General features: G+C 40.9%; 1 protein-coding gene across 3 annotated transcripts in view; it reads left to right on the forward strand.

The window, feature by feature from the left end:
- The window catches only part of CENPE (centromere protein E), a 112,853-nt gene extending 95,731 nt beyond the window's left edge, over nt 1-17,122 (forward strand). For 2 of the 3 annotated variants that reach the window (XM_056566319.1, XM_056566311.1), the window contains exons 50-57: nt 1,235-1,435; nt 4,754-4,957; nt 6,176-6,288; nt 7,974-8,071; nt 8,154-8,313; nt 10,862-11,373; nt 13,376-13,420; nt 16,368-17,122. In XM_056566319.1, coding sequence (XP_056422294.1) covers nt 1,235-1,435; nt 4,754-4,957; nt 6,176-6,288; nt 7,974-8,071; nt 8,154-8,313; nt 10,862-11,373; nt 13,376-13,420; nt 16,368-16,471 — 1,437 coding nt within the window. In that variant the 3' untranslated portion in view covers nt 16,472-17,122. The remainder of the gene's footprint in view (nt 1-1,234; nt 1,436-4,753; nt 4,958-6,175; nt 6,289-7,973; nt 8,072-8,153; nt 8,314-10,861; nt 11,374-13,375; nt 13,421-16,367) is intronic. The other variant, XM_056566327.1, reaches the window with a different exon arrangement.
- The last annotated feature ends 437 nt before the right edge of the window (nt 17,123-17,559 follow it).

The following is a 17,559-nucleotide window of genomic DNA, read 5'->3' on the forward strand; positions in this document are numbered from 1 at the left end:
GCATGTTTCATTCTACAGGGAAGGGGAGGCTAAGCTCCTTTTTGTTTTCTCTATTTATTGGTGTTAAGTTTCACTGTAAAGCTGCACAGATCATGTTCCAGCAGCCCCTTCCCCTTATCACAGACAGAACCAGAAGTGTCTGTAGCAGTGCATATGAACTTGCTCTCTAATTAAAGCTATAACATTACTGTTGCACTGACATGTTAATAGTTAAGGTTGGTTAGTGCCTTAGTGCTGAAACCCCCTCCGATCATTAGTTATAGCAAGCAGCTACAGGCTTTACTTCTCCCCTAAGTACACAGTCCGGCTCATGAGCTCCATTATAGTTGATGGAGTGCATAATTTGGACTGAGTGCCAAGCTGTTTTGCCACACAAATCTCCCACCTATAACTAACGGGAAGGGGTCTCTGACACCAAATGATCTTAACGGTAACCAAGCAGTGGATTTTAAATGATAAATAAATATAATATACACACACACACATAAATATAGTGTGTATGTATATGGTAAAATCTTCATCCTCACCATCCCTGTTGCTGAGGATATGAAGTTTGAAACGTGCCCCTCCCAGCCTCATAAATGGTCCCCTGGGTGAGGAGCTATGCATACCTAGTCCCGTCTGCTCCGGGCGTAGTGATAACCCCTGTGTAATTGACAGCCTTTCTCTCTACTCTGCTCTGTCAGCTTAGGGAGCAGAGCGATGATGCGGGTAGTCAATCACACCTAATGGGTGGGACTATGCAAGTATAGGGTCTCCTTACAGGGAGGTACAGTTTCAAACTTCATATCCTTACCATCCCTGTAAGTAGGAACATTCCCCTGGGTTGAAGATGAAGATTTTACCATATATAAAGCATTGAGATATATATCTTCGCGTGGCCTTTTTAACTTTAGATGTGTGTTGAGTAAAGTTTCAACAGGAGATATAAAATCCTCACAGATCAAATTTTTATAGTGTATCTAGGTGAAAAAAAGCCCTTAATTATTTTCATGGATGGTTCAGTTTTACAGAAAAAGAATAAACTTATACGAGCCCTTTCTGTATCCAATTCCACCAGTGACTTTCCGTTTCTGCTAAGCATTATACGGAGTGTATAGTAGATGCTAACGCACCCTCACACATCTTTGTTAGTGTATAGGATTGACAAAACAATATTAGAGTTTATGTATGGTAACTGATTTCCTTTTAACATTTGCACGGTCTCCTAAATTTATGATATGTCATTTTACAGATATTTGCACAGTCTAAAACAAAGCAAGATACAATGATGTATCTCAACAGTTTAAATACAGAGTTACAAGAGAAGAAGGAAAAAAATAAGGAACTGCTGCAAAGGATGCAGCAAAGTGCACCATCTGGCGACTCTAACATCTTAGAAGAAGAAAATTCAGCATTGCGCAAAACTCTGAAAAATGTCCAATTGGAATTAAAGGTACGGTAATGTATTTCCACTAACATTTACCTCTTCCAGTGCCTCAGTGTAATAGTATGTCATGGTGAGTAGGTAGCTATTGCCCTACAGCATACTATTACAGCACAGGGACAGTGTTCTCTCCGAAGCTATGTCCACACCATTCATAGTAGGTTTTAGCAGTAACCCTTAGATACTGCAGTACAGTAGTGGTATTTAGGCAATCAAACCATCAAAGGGTCATATCTCCCTAGTCAGACATAAACTCAACACAAGAAGTCTAGAGAGAAAAGTTAACCAGTTGTTTAACTGCACGTTTAACAATAGAAATCTCTTCACACACGAAATAATCACTGAGCACTCACCCGCTGACATGATGGCAGTATAGCTTCTTACCCCGAAGGAAGCGAGAGTCTGAGCAGGGAGGCGGTAGATGGAACCGGGGGGGAGTTCAGACGCCGGGCCACGGACCGTATTGCGCCGCTTGGTGCTTTCTCAGGCCTGACAGTGTCAAGCGGCGCAATACTGTATGGCAGCAAATATACATTTTTTGGTTTCATGATACATCTTACTGTAAAATTAAAGGTGTCATTACAAAGTACAATTGGTCTTGCAAAAAACTAGCTTTCATATGGGTCTGTAAGTGGAAAAATAGGAGTTATGGATTTTAAGAGGAGGGGGAAAAAAATGAAAATTGGCATGGTCCTTAAGGGGCTGAGAACCATGCTGGTCTATGTCTTCAAGGGGTTAATAAAGTTAAAGTCCTGTAATGAATATGTGCTTATGTTTTTGCAGGTTTTTCCTGAACAGTCCTTGACTATCTTAATCATAGACTTGCATGAGAATTCTAGCAAATATGTCTCCAAATCGGGTTTAGACTACTGCAATTTCTTATACACATTGTAGAATATAACTGCACCAGTGTAGTACATACTTTTCACACGGCATTATTTGGGCAATATAGAGAATGAATGGAGCGCTGTCTGTGAGGATGCAATGTGTTCCATTCTGTTTGAGGGGCAATTTTTATCCGTTCTTGTAAACATTGGAAGGTCCCAGTGGCAGTACCCGTCCAATATTCACCCGAGAGGGAATAACTTTAGGATGTGGGATACCCTATTAAACATTCTATACAATTTTCATGATGATACTTACTTTAAGTCTTTCCAATGCGCCAATTTTGTGTAATTTTTTTTTTCCAATATGTTAATGAGGGTGTTCTGTGCAAGGGGGGAGCTTACTTTATCCCTAGGTGCACCGATCCGCCCTGCCGCTGCTGTAACAGGGCCTTCTGATAAATATTCTTCAGGCTGTCTGCAGTGACAAGCGGCCTTGAGCTACATCACTGCAGGCTGCATGAATATTCATGAGAAGGTGGTGTTACAGCAGGGGGTGGGTGGATCAATGCACATAACATCCTCATTAACATATTAATAAAAATGAATGTTACACAGAAATGGTGTATCAGAAAAGGATAAAGGTACAATATTAAAGGGGTACTCTGGTGGAAAACAATTTTTTCATATCAACTGGTTCCAGAAAGTTAAACAGATTTGCAAATAACTTCTATTAAAAAATCTTAAATCTTCCAGTACTTATCAGCTGCTGTACACTACACAGGAAGTTGAGTTGTTCTTTTCTGTCTAACAACAGTGCTCTCTGCTGACACCTCTGTCTATATCTGGAACTGTCCAGAGCAGGAAAAATCCCCATAGCAAACCTATCCTGCCCTGGACAGTTCCTGACACGGACAGAGGTGTCAGCAGAGAGCACTGTGGTCAGACTGGAAAGAACTACACAACTTCCTCTGAAGCGTATAGGAACTGATAAATACTGGAAAGATTAACCCCTTAAGGACGCAGGGTTTTTCTGTTTTTGCATTTTCATTTTTTCTTCTAAAAATCACAACGATTTCAATTTAGCACCTAAAATTCCATATGATGCCTTATTTTTTGCACCACCAATTCTACTTTGCAGTGACATTAGTAATTTTACCCAAAAAAAAATCCACGGGAAACGGGAAAAAAATTCATTGTGCGACAAAGTTGAAGAAAAAAATCCATTTTGTAATTTTTGGGGGCTTCCGTTTCTACACAGTACATTTTTCGGTAAAAATGACACCTTATCTTTATTCTGTAGGTCCATACGATTAAAATGATACCCTACTTATATAGGTTTGATTTTGTCATACTTTGTCAAATCATAACTACATGCAGGAAAATTTATACGTTAAAATTTGTCATCTCCTGACCCCTATAACTTTTTTCCGCGTACGGACCGGTATGAGGGCTCATTGTTTGTACAGTGATCTGAAGTTTTTATTGGTTCAATTTGTATATTGATCAGACTTTTTGATCACTTTTTATTCTTTTTTTTTCATGATCTAAAAAGTGACCAAAAATACACAATTTTGGACTTTGGAATTTTTTTGCGCGTACGCCATTGATTGTGCGGTTTAATTAACTATATATTTTTTATAAGGCGGATATTTCCACACACGGCGATACCACATATGTTTAATTTTATTTACACTTTTTTTAAATGAGAAAATGAGGGTGATTCAAACTTTTATTAGTGAAGGGGTTAAATTACCTTTTATTAACTTATTTTTTTTCCTTTTTTTTTTTTTCTTTTCCACTTTTTTTTTTTCTTTTCCACTTTTTTTTTTTTTTGCTCCCATAGGGGGCTATAACACTGCACACACTTATCCCTGCAAAGCCATAGCTTTGCATTGATCAGTATTATAGGTGGTCAATTGCTCAAGCCTGCATTGGCTTGGAGCAATCAATCGCCGATCGGACGTGCCGGAGGTAAGGGGACCTCCGCTCGCGTCCTAGCTGATCGGGACATTGCGATTTTATCGCGATGGTCCCGATTAGCCCGACTGAGCTGCCGGGAAGCTTTCACTTTCATTTTAGACGCGACAATCAACTTTGATCGCTGTGTCTAAGGGGTTAGTAGCGCGCGGCACAACGATCGGTGCCGCGCGCTATTAGCCTAGGTTCCCGGCTATTATTGGCCACCACGACCGACCTGGTTTGACCCCGCGTTATATACCGAGACCGGGCGCAGGGTGTACAGGTACACCCTGTGTCCTTAAAAGGTTAAGCACCAGTTAATTTGAAAAAATATTGTTTTCCACCGGAGTACCCCTTTAATCCGTGTCCCTTGCCTTATTAGCCCATATTAGCAGGTGAGATTCTTCCAGCCTGCTGTCAGTTTCCCTTTAAGTCATCTCTGGAGCTTTGGAATGCTTTCTGTTCAGTTCTAGTGTGTAGTCTATGCAAGCTTTGAAGAATATATAATATCAGTCAATGACATTTGTGAATTCCCTTGTAGAAAATGCAGAGCCGGATCCAGGATTTAGAAAATGAACTGAGTTCAGCCAAAGCTGATTCCAAACGAAAGGAACAAAAGGCATTGCTGCTGGAAGACGAGCTGCGCTCCAGCACTGCAGAGTCTCAGCTTTCTGAGATGCAGCTTAAGGTGACTGAGAAAGAAAAACATCTCCAGACAGTGCTGAAGGAAATAAAGGTTCTCCAGGTCAGTTTGTTCAATATAAATTGTTTTGTCAATAATGATACCTCAATGTCTACTTAGCTGTATGTGCTCCTTTTATGGAATGCTGGTTGGATGGACACGAATTAGGGAAAACGAAGAGCAAGTTGGTAGGCTCATATATGGAGGGGGGGGGGGGGGAGTATTTTTTTTCATGGTGGAAAATAAGTCTGTAGATACAGAGAAAGAAAGATCTCTTGATACATGGAAGCAGTCATAAAGTAATTGTTTATGTATCTCTCAGGAACTTCCATAATGGGACCAGGAAGTAGCTAAAGTTTCGTCACTACATAATGCAGTCATACAACATCTTAAAGGACATCTGACGCAAAAGACAACTTATCCCCTATCCACAGGACAAGGGATAAGTGTCTGATCGCGGTGGGTCCGACCGTTGGGACCCCTCGTGATCTCCCAAAAGTCCCATTTGGGAGACCATGGGGGGTCCCCAGCGGTCAGACCCCCCTCCCCCTGCATTGCCGCTCTATGCGAGCGGCTAATATGCATAGCGTCAACTCCTTTGAGGTCGACGATATGCCCCCTCCACATACAGTTATATGGGAGAGGCGGAGAGGCACGAACGCTGCCTCCTCGCCTCTCCCATAGAGATACATGGAGGAGGTGTGTCGGCCGTGATGTCATGCTGTGGCAGGCATGCCTCCTGCACTGATTATGGGCACAGCTGCACTCTTCTCTCCCCACTCTGTATCTGAGACTGGGCCCCATAGACTCACATCAAAAGTCCAACTTGCAATTCATATCTTTCTTTACATGACAATACCCATTTAGGGATGTTTACACATCCAAAATGCACAGTTTTCATGTGAAATTGACTTCAATGGGGAATGTTCAAAAAGCATCAGGTCTTTAAAGGGGTACTCTGCCCCTATAAATCTTATCCTCTATCTTTTGGATGTCTGATCATGGGGGTCCCGCAGCTGGGACCCCTGCTATCTCTGTGCAGCACCCGGCGTTTGCTTAGAACGCTGGGTGTTGGCGGTGGGGTTCGTGACATCACTGCCATGCCCCCTCGTGACATCACGACCCCGCCCCCTCGTGACGTCTCAACATGCCCCATCAGTGCAAGTCTATGGGAGGGGGCGTCGCCACGCTCCCTCCCACAGACTTGCATTGAGGGGCTGTGGCATGACGTGATGGCCAACCCCTGTCATGATTTGACTTTTTATTTCTTTCGTTTTTAAGGAAAAGATTGCCAAAGGTGCAGCACCATACACAGATGAAATCGACAGCCTCAAAAATCAAGTTGTAAGGGTTGAGATGGAAAGAATGAAGTTGTCAAAAGCTACAGACCATCAGTAAGTACATAATGTGCTTTTACCATCTTGGTTTCTAATAAGTAGTTGGGCATCACTTTTTTTTTTTTTTTTTTTTTTTTTATGAATAAATGTAAATGAGCAAAATTGGTCACTTGGGAATCCATTACAAATAGTAAGAATAGGGTCTGGAAGGAAGAAGCAAAATATTTTTACACCAAACAATAACATTGAAACCACCCAACTAATATTGCGTAGCTCCTTCTTCTGCCAATATAAACGCTCTGATCTGTTGAGATATGAACTCCACAATACCTCTCAAGTTGTCTTGGAGGCAGATTCCACAGGACATTAGCAAAAGATCTTTGAAATAGTCTCTTCTGGGGAGATTTATCAAAACCTGTGCAGGGGGAAAGTTGACCGGTTGCCTATAGCAACCAATCAGATCGCTTCTTTCATTCTTAACAAGACCTCTGAGAAATAAAAGTGCACTGATTGGTTGCTATGGGTGACTCAGCAACTTTTCCTCTCCACAGGTTTTGATAAATTTCCCCGTTCATGTCTATTTGCTTCTGGTCTCTAAACTCCCCTCCCATCTCCCTAGACTTGTACTACGTGCTACTTTTAATACTAAGCAGTTTTTTTTTTTTTTAGAGTAAGCAGCCCTGTGTGCGAAGTAAGGTTTGGAGGCGGGGGTCACACCGGTGGTGCGCTGTGCCCCCCTCCAAACCAAACTGAGCACATGGCTGTAATGGAGAAAAATCCTAAGCAAAATGCACTGTATATTTCCTGATGCCTGATGGATTTCTTGCAGTGTAAAATATGCAGCATATATGCTACTTGTGACCCTGCCCTAAATGTAATGTAATCGAGGAGGAGAAAGGGGAGGGTATGTAAACGGATCCTAATTAGATGAAAGAGAAACATTGCACACTGCATGATGTAAAAGAAAATGATTCATCAGACCAGATCCGTTTCCATACCTCCACAGCCAAGTCCTGATGCCTATAGTCCCATTGCAGACACTTTTGGTAGTGGACATGAGTCAGCAAGATGTTATGTCTTTCTTTGAGAGTATGTTCTTTTCAGGAACTTGTTCTTACAGTAACCCTCTTGTGGTGTTGACCTTAGGCACTCATAAGCCTGTTGCTGGCTCGCCTATTGTCCTTCCTTAGGCCACTTTTTAGCTAGGCACTAACCACTGCATTCCAAGTACAGTTTGCAAGATCTGTAATTTTAGAGCTGCTAGCTTTGTACTGTGTTTTGGTATTAAAAAGTGACAAATTTTTGCATTATGGATCAAAAAGCAAATTTTTGCGTGATCACAGACTTCTGGACCACACTTAGTATCTTGTCTACATCTAAGCTACTTTGCTATCTATGAAGAACAGGCACCTCTTCGATATGGGGAAAGTACACATGACATTAGCTCAGGTCAATGGGGATAAAAAGAACTTCATTTACACAGACAATGATAATTTGACTATTTTTCCTGTTTTCAACACTTTAACTTCAAGAACTGACTGTTCCCTTCATGCCTAATATTCACCACCCCTTGACAGCTTCAGTTGTCACAAAATAATCACGCCACCGGTCACCGTATTGCTGAACAATGTATTGTGTCTAGGGAAATTCTGAACCCTTCAATGGAATTCAGCAACCACCTTGTCACCGCTAAACATGCTGTCAATAAGCCAAACTAATAAAAAATAATGTGTGTTTCCTAGAATTGCTTCCTTAAAAGCTTGTATAGAAGACAGAGAAACATGTTTACGAAAACTAAAAGAACAGCTCAGAAGAAACCAAAAAGAAACAGATACTACAAGTATGTAAACAGGGCTTTCACCGTGATAATTCCAGAAAAACATAAACTATTTATTATGCTAATTATTATTGTTTTCTTTCAGTTTGTTCTGAAAATTCCAGTTCCTCCTCACAGTACCCTCTGACATGCGGGGGCGGAAGTGGGATTGTACAGAGCACGGCTATGCTTATGCTTCAGTCAGAAAATGCTGCATTGAAAAGAGAAATTGCACAGTACAAGAAAAAATGCCATCAGCTTTCAAGGTATGACTGCTATAGTAATCTCATCTAGACAAACTCGGCAGGAGGAGGTATTTGATTTTAAACATTACAGAGCACTTGGATGTGTTTTACAAGGTTGTTAAATAGAAATCTATATACCCCTGCATAGAAGATAGTTCTTCACTGCAAAAATACTGGGAGGTAGGTACTGTGGTAGATTGGTAATTCAAGGCACCACCCCCATACACTTTAGAAAGTCATTCAGTGCCACAGGATTTAGATAATTAATTAAATAAATCCTCACTTTCACACTTTAAAAGTGCAAAATACTGCTATCTTTAGCAGGCCATACGGAGTTTAAATGTGGCACTTTGAACTCCAGTCCCAGTGAACACTGGAAGTCGCAGTGGTCTGACCCCCATGCTGACAGGTGATAAGTTGTCGTCTTTTGAAAACCAATTGTGCCATTTAATGGGGGAGTGAAGGAGTTTAAGCATGCATGGGATGGTCTTAAGGCTATCCTTCATATAATATAGGGGCAGGGACTTTTAATAGTATTCAAAATATTGTGCAGACTACCCTTATCGTGTGTTTAGTTTGATTACATCAATACCAATTTGATTGCATTATCTTTGTTTAAGGAAAAAAAAGTGTCTTAATACGCCTTTCTGTGAGTTTATAGTTTCTGATAATTTGGAGTATCAATCAAATGGGCGTGAAGTAGTGAATTAGTTTTAATGAGTGATGGGCAGGATTATACAGCCAGGGGGTGTGAATGTTGTACATTAAGGTGAATATGTTTTCCTAATATACATCCCCTGATTGTATAATCCCACCCATTACCTGATAATCACTTCCATTATTAAAATTAAGCTCGGGTTCATCTGACGGATTCCCTGAATTTTCACACAATTATAAAAAAAACTGGATATTTGAGAATTGGAAGGGCATATCAAGAAACGGTAAAGCGTTTTATCAATGTACCCATTACAAGGTTCAACCCTGGAAAATGTTCCCAAAAGTCGGGGGTCATCTTATACGCCGGGTGCTGCAGTCTTCCGGGACTGCGGCACCCGCCCCTTTCTGCGGCCCCGCGTTAACTTTAAAAACGCAGAGGCCGCTGGGAGGTAGCGTACGCAGGGACATCAGACGTCCCGTGCATGCGTCCATAGAAGCAGCGAAGACACGCGCATAGTAATTTACCTGCGGCACGTCCTCTTCGGTGGTCGGAGGAGCGGTGGTCGGAGCACTGAAGTGGGGCAGTACACAGACATACGGCCACCAGCCATACACTGTGTATGGCTGAAGGCTGTGTGTCTGTGGGGGCCACTGCCTACCAAATGTGGGGGGAACTATACTGCCTACCAATTGTGGGGGGAACTATACTGCCTACCAAATGTGGGGGGAACTATACTGCCTACCAAATGTGGGGGAACTATACTGACAACCTAATGTGGGTAGTACATTGAGGTGTAGTCTTATACGGCGAGTGTATCCATAAATCTACATTTTAACTGTAAAAGTTGGGGGTAGTCTTATATGCGCAATCGGCTGATACGCCGGAAAATACGGTGATTCACTTTTATTGACTTTTTTTTCATGCATGCTATCTTCTGATTGCATATACTGATCAGTGCTCTGCCATAGCAAAGCACTGATCAGTGTAACCAGCGATATGCTGTTCTAGCCTGCTAGGAGCAGCAAATCGCTGAATGGACGACTGAGAGGCAGGTGAGGACCTTCTCGTCCTCCGGTAAGCTGATCGGGACATCAGGACTATGTTCACTTTCTTTTTAGACGTGGCGTGTAAAGGGTTAACGCCGGGCATAGGCCCGATCAACGGTGCCAGGCATTAGCCCTGGGTCCTGGCTGCCCGTAGCAACTGGGACCCCATGGGGTTTAACAAATTCTCCATTGGTGAGAACGGTTTAAACCACGTTAACGGGACCAGGGTGTACATGTATGCCCTTGGTCCTTAAGTATCGGGGCATCAGGACGTACCTGTATGCCCTTTGTCCTTATCAGGTTAAAGGAAATCTGTCATTAGTTTTACCTGCACTAACCTGTTGGTACAGACAGGTAGTGCAGGTGACACTTATTACAATGATACCTGCCTGATCCCGTTCCATTCGCCGGTTCTCTGGCTATACTCTTCAGTATCTTCCAGTCTGCGCCGGACTTGGAGTATAGGCGGAGCTTTGTGACATTACCCGGGACCCAGCAGAGAAAAGCAGCAGTGAAGTCACAAAGCTCCGCCCCTCCTCCAAGTCACAACATACCGAAGAGAATAGCCGGAGATCCGGAGCACGGAACGGGATCCGGTAAGTATCATGGTCATCAGTGTCACCTGCACTACCTGTCTGTACCAACAGTACAGGTGAAACGGATGAGATTTCCTTTAATAAGATTTTATTAACATTTTGTAAATTGAATCCTACCAGAATCTCCGAAACAGGGTCAGCCCACACAGGGGAGCCATATAATACCTATTGCCAGTTGGGATTTTTCCTTTTTAAACTGTGATTTTAATATAAAATGCAACTTTCTACTGTGTTTTGCAATTTATTTTCTTTTTTACCTCCCTTTACAGGAATATCTCCTCTCGTGAAGATGAACTTAAAAAGCTGAAAGACAGATCTTCTGAGACCCCTTCTACCCCACTTAGTTTATCTCATCATGACGAAGTTATGTCTTATAGCAAATCAGACCTTTATAAGATGACCCCAGCTTCTCCAAAAAAATCAGAGATACCCATTCACCATGTAGCTTCACCTGGCAAAACTGGGGTACATAAAAAGCGGGTATTATCTCCAGCTAAGATTGAGATGCACAAAACTCAACCAATGTCACCAAGTAAGATGGAACGACACAGTGTTCCTACTATGTCTCCAGGAAACGCTGGTCTTTATAGAAAACGTCCTGCTTCTCCACTCAAGACAGATGGATCCTTGTTCAGCGCTTTGACCACATCACCCTGTAAAAAACAAACTTTGCCAGAAAAAGTAGACTTGCCTAAAGATAAATTCTTCGATGTGAGGGCAAAATCTTTACCTTACTGCCCAAGCAAATTTTTTGATAATTCCTGCCTTGGCACTTTACCAGGTAATGCAATCTGTGTAATCACCTTATTAGCATTTCTTTATCATATGGTTGTTGTATTTTTAGAATTTTGTTGTGTAACCTCACAATTAAGGCTCATTTCCTGCCCTCAGTTAAAGCGTACCTGTCAGATCCCACATAAAGTTACTCAGTACCTAATCCTGACAATGTACATCTAATTTTTATGCCTATCTCCTATCCAAACGTGATGTCACGATACTCAGGCCCCTGTATGGTGAGTCATTACGCAGTGGGGGATGCAGGAGAGATTGCGGGGGGGTCCCAAGCAGCGGGACCCCCGCTATCAGACATCTTATCCCCTATCCTTTGAATATGGGATGAGATGTCTACGGCATAGTATCCCTTTAAAGCGTACCTGTCAGATCACACACACACACACAAAAAAAAAAGTTACTCCGTGATTAATCCTGACCATGTAAATCTAATCTTTATGCCTCTCTCATCTATATTTATTATAAAAATCCCGCTTTTTATTAGATCAGTGTTAGAAATCCTCTCAGGGAAAGGGGGTGTGTCCCTCCTTGTGGTGGTGGGAGGTGATTGGTGTGTCTGCTCATGCAGCCTTGTATATGTCATCTCTTGTCTATGACTCATGGACAAGCTGATGCTGCTGCAGGACTGGTTAGTGTCCCAGAAAGTATGGGGACCCCTAGTGCTGGGATTTTCAGGAGCTATATTACAAAAGATCTTTAATTTTTATCAGGAACAACATATAGAATGTTTTTGTGTCCATGTGCTAAAATAATCATATTTTTTTTTTTTTTTTTTTTTTTTTTATAATCTTAAAATTTAGCAGTTTTTATCCGCTGAACCTAATAATAAGCTGAGACCTCCTGATCTGTAGAGGAAACTTTTTGGAAGTCTCTTATGATGGGAGATCTATTCCCTTTAACTTGTATATTGCCATAATATTCCCCAGTTTTGGGACCACCTAAAAGGTATTCTAGTTGGTTTCTGATATGGAAATTGATTGCTTTATGGTGAAGGCACATGCTCATCTGGCATTTATATAGTAGAGCAGCACACATTAGGCATCATTTATCAAAACTCTTTCCAGCCCATTGCAACCAATAAGAGCTCAGCTTTAATTTCTCCATAGCAGTTTAAAACCAAAAGCAGCCAGAGTTTATTTAGTTAGTGTTAGTTTTGATAAATGAGGCTCAATAGGGGAGATAATAAAAACTGTCTAATTTTTAAAGTGCAAACTTAGACTACACCCTGTCTGTCAGTCAAGGACTTTACATGGAGAGGGAGGGAATGGAGGAGGGAGATGTTTCAGCCATGGACACCACAGTGCATTGGAAGAGCCCCTTTTACACTTACATAGCTTACTAAAAAGCTGTTTAAAAAAGGGGTTTCCAGCCACAGATAGCTGCAATATAGGTAATACTTGAGCCCTTGCAATAAGTAGTCTGGTTTCATTACTGAAAGATTCCTTTGAATGTTAAACTGGGTTTAGGAGACATATTGAGGCTTAAAGGGGTACTCCGCTGCTCTGCGTTTGGAACAAACTGTTCAGAACGCTGGAAGCCATCGCTGGGAGCTCGTGACGTCACACGCCCCGCCCCTCATGACATCACGCCCCACCCCCTCAATCCAACCCCTCTCCATAGACTTGCATTGAGGGGGCGTGACGTCATGAGGGGGCAGGGCTATGACGTCACAAGCTCCCGGCTCCAGCGATCAGAACAGTTTGTTTCAAATGCTGAGCAGCGGAGTACCCCTTTAAAGTGGTTCAAAATATTGGCACACACTGCAACCAGTTGTGGGGCCCAGGCAGTATTATGTTAGCTGGGAAGACTCCAGTAGATAAAGATTGAGAAGGCTCGGTTTACACATAGGGACAACGGTGTGTCCATGACAGATTTTTCCCCAATGTGTTCTGCTGAGCTTTTATTTGCTGTTTACACAGAGTTGCCTGAAAATATGATCAAATGGTATGGATTAGATTGTATTAAAAATATATTAACTATGTAATTGACAGATCCGTCTACACCACCTTCAGCTAATAATCCTTGTGTAGAATCAGGTAATGTTTGTCAGATGTTTTGTTTTGCACTCTTTATGTCAAGACCTCGCATGAGAAACAATATATGGCGTTCTGTCCCTACTGACAGAATGGAGGACAACGAGAGGAACTCCACATGTTTTCCAATGCTGTTTTGGATCTGCATTCTCTTTTTAGTATCTACCTATACTATAGTATCAGGATATAAGGAAACATATGACTGACAGCTAGGCTCCCTGGATTGGAGAAGCCTCAGATTCTGTCCAAATTCCCTTAATCTGCTGCTGATAAGATGTTGCGGATTTCGACTTTTTATTCATATTGATTAAATCCGTAATGGGAGATACACAGTGAAAATGTGACTGTAACCATAGAGTTGCCATTGACTTCAGCATTTGTCACTTTTCTAAGTTGCCATGGTAGCCATATTTCTAATAATGGCCTCTAGATATGTCATGGCTGTATACAGTATTTATACCAGTCGGTATACCAAAGCATTATCGCCTGTTAGTAGTAAACAGAGTACACCAAAGATGGAGATCAGAAAATCACATTGTGAGAAGTGAGACTTTATTTTTCCTCTCTACATAAATAATTTAGCCAATGTAGCAACACAAAAAATCAATACTTACAATAAATCCTCAACATGCAAACAAAGGCCATGACATACAATGGGTCTGAGAGCTTCTTGTATGTTGAAACTATTGTATGCTGAATACAGCATTACCTTACCATGCCTCTGTATGTTGGGGCCGGCTATTTGGCTGGAACCAATTATTATTTGTGAAGGGACCACTGGATTTGGCTATGTGCTATGTTTTTTTCCTTTTATTCTACGGCTCAAGCTTACAGCTTTTTTGTTTTGTTTTGTTTAAAGGCTTTCTTTTTTGCATTTAGGCCTTTCTTAACACTTACTTTGACTGTTTTTGGGGGTTTACATAGCAACTCCCAGAAAGGTTCGGAAGCCCCATAAAGCATAAATGGAGTGGTGGTCACGCATGCATGGCCTGCTCTGTTCATTCAGGGCTACAGAGTTACTGTGTACAGGGCGTCACGGTGGTCAGACACTTACCAATCTGCTAGTTATCTCTTATCTTGCGGAAATGGAAAAAACACTTTTCAAAGGTTTGTTCCACACATTCCCCCCCAGAAAAAAGTGTAAAAAAAAAATAAAAATCTTGCGTGCCCAAATAAGCTCTGTCATGTTATGTTACTGGTGGCTTGTTTGTTAACAAGAGGAACTGCCACAGATTCCAGTTACTTACTACCTAGTAGATGTACATAAGGGGGGGTATTTATCAATTTTGCCTGTTGACAGTTTCTTTTTACCCTTTTTTTTTTTCACTTTGCTTTTCGTGGACATGCACCAAATTTATCATTTGGTGCAAGTTGTTAGTAATTTTGGCTCAAATGTTGAAATCAGCTGTTCACAGCGCCTTTTACACAGAAGTTACCACCACAGAGGACGCGTATTTTGCCCTGTAAAGCAGCCATTTTGGAGTCCCTCCTGCAGTATATCAGCAAGCGACATGAGTTATTTTCTTTTGTGGGGTTTATAGCCACCATGTGAAATGGATTATATTTTCAACTTGAGTATTTTTTATTTATTTTTTTGGTTACTTTAGTGCAAAGGTCTTCAACCTGCGGACCTCCAGATGTTGCAAAACTGCCGTTGGCTGTCCGGGCATGCTGGGAGTTGTAGTTTTGCAACATCTGGAGGTCTGCAGGTTGGAGACCACTGCTTTAGTGCTTACCTTTCCTGAACCTGTGTGGCCATGTCCAATGCTGGCTCAACGGAGGGTGAAGGTTCCTCCGGATAGTATTGAGCAGCCCTTTTTAATGTATTTTGACGCCTTTACATTTTCTTACATTGCTAAGTGTGTTTCCCAAGTGCAAAATTTCTTGGCTGTGATTTGCGGCAAAAAAACGGGACTTGTGCCAAAATTGAGCCAAAGATCGATTGGCGCAAATGATGAATTACTGACTAAAGTTGAAATCACACACAGGACCGTGTGATTTTGAGAAAGTTGTAAAAATGACAATGGAGAAGATGCGCCAAACTTTGGCGCAAAAAGACACTGCGCCAAAGTATTGCGCCAAAGTTACATTAAAAAAAGACACATAAATCCTTTGATAAATACCCCCCAATATGTGTATGTGGGCCCAAAACTTGCGTTATCATTTTAATTGTGAATATATTTGCTATAAAGGGTTTGGTCTTGACATAAAGAACATGATTGTACTGCACATTTGGGGTGTACCATACAGATGGAGGGGGTCGGAACACACACATCTATATTGTATTCTATAAGGTGAATGATAGAAACAATGACATGTAAGATGCATGACTGCACATTCTCCTGTGTATTAGCCTGTTGATTTCAACTGACCATTCTGTTTTCTTCTCTGGGGCACATTTATCAAGTGTCGGAGAAGATCGATCATGCTACATAATATAGCTGGCGCACCAGACACACTTTTGTGCTATATTATAGTTCTGCCACTTATTCTGCACAAAACATTCCTATACAAATGGGTAAAAATATGGCACAACCATGACAAATTTTTTTTTTTTTTTTTTTTTTTTTTTTTTGTCCAATCTCATTATATACCAATTTCCTGGTGCATTTCATTTGATAAATGTGTCCCATGGTTTCTGTATATGTTTACATTGTAAACCCTGTCAAAGCTGGACTCTAAGTTGGTTTAAGAAGTTTCAAATGCTGTTTAAAAAAAATAAATAAATAAAAAAAAGCGCCTCCCAATTTGCAAATTTTAAACCTTTTTTAATTTTAGATTTTTTAAATTTTAAAGAAATTTTTATAAAGACTCTGAGCCCAGTCTTGGTTGTCTGAGATTAGCTTTCCTTTAATGGGCCTGTGTTGTAATACCAGACATGGCTCCTTTACAGTGATGTGAGATGTAAAGGAAAAATATTGTGCTGACACGTTTATTTTCTGTCTTGTAGAAACAGATTTATACGCTGGAACTACTACTGAAACAAGCGACATCAATAACTGGTGGGATCGAGCAGGAAAAACTGAAAATCCAAATGACTGTAAGACCTCTTAAGCTACAGGCCATACCAAGATGAAGAAAAGCCGTAACGTGGCTCATCAACCATTGTCCGCCATTGCTGCGTCATCACACATGGCCGTGTAGTTTCCGCTCCACAAACTTGACACCCGTGTTGCTCTGTTGCAACTACTGAATAGAAACTGCTTTTGTGCACTGTAATTTAGATGTTTATAGAAATGTAACACATTATTCTTATTACTAATCATTGTTGGGATTAAATGTCTTAAATATTTGAATATGTAAATAGATCTTTCACGTAGGTTAGGTTTTCATATTAGCTTTATCACTTTCCTTTAAAATATTTGTTTGTCCTCATGTCTTTCTGTAGTCTGATCTGATATTAATGTTGTCTGTTCACTTAAATAAAGTGCAATATTTATTAATGCTTTAAATATGCTTTTATTACATTACTGTGTCTAATAGGAAAGCTTGTAAAGAAAATGATGTAGGCGCACCACATGGTCATGTTGAATGCTTAGACCCTGTTCACACTACTTATTGTACACATTCTGGATGCTGGGCATTGGATTTTAAAAAATACATTTTATATACAATGCAATTGGAAAGTCTTCAGTTCAGACCCTTTTACTTTTTTCACATTTTGTAATGTTGAGTTCTTGTGATAAAATAAAAAAAAAACGTTTTCCCCTATCATTCTGCAACAAAGACTCTTATTTATCAAACTTGAGAATTTGGTCCAGATTTATCAAACTTAGTGAAAGAGTGGAGGGATTTTCCAACCGTAACCAATCAGAGCTCAGCTAACGAGCTCTGGTAAAGTGAAAGCTGAGCTGTGATTGGCTGCTGTGGGAAAATCACTCCACTTCTTCTCTTGCACAGTTTGATAAATCTGGCCTTTGACCACAGCAACCAAACACAGCTCGGCTTTCCCAGAGCTTGTAAAAACTGAGCTGGGACTGGTTGCTGTGGCAATTTTTATTTTATTTTATTAAATATTATTATTTTTTTTTTTTTTATAAATAATAATTTAATAAATAAAACTTAAATATTGCATTGACATAAGTATTCAGACCCTTTACTCCTGGTTGAGGCACCTTTGGCAGGGATAACAGCCTCCAGTT

The sequence above is a fragment of the Hyla sarda genome, chromosome 1, assembly GCF_029499605.1.
Source record: "Hyla sarda isolate aHylSar1 chromosome 1, aHylSar1.hap1, whole genome shotgun sequence".
Classification (NCBI taxonomy): Eukaryota; Metazoa; Chordata; class Amphibia; order Anura; family Hylidae; genus Hyla; species Hyla sarda.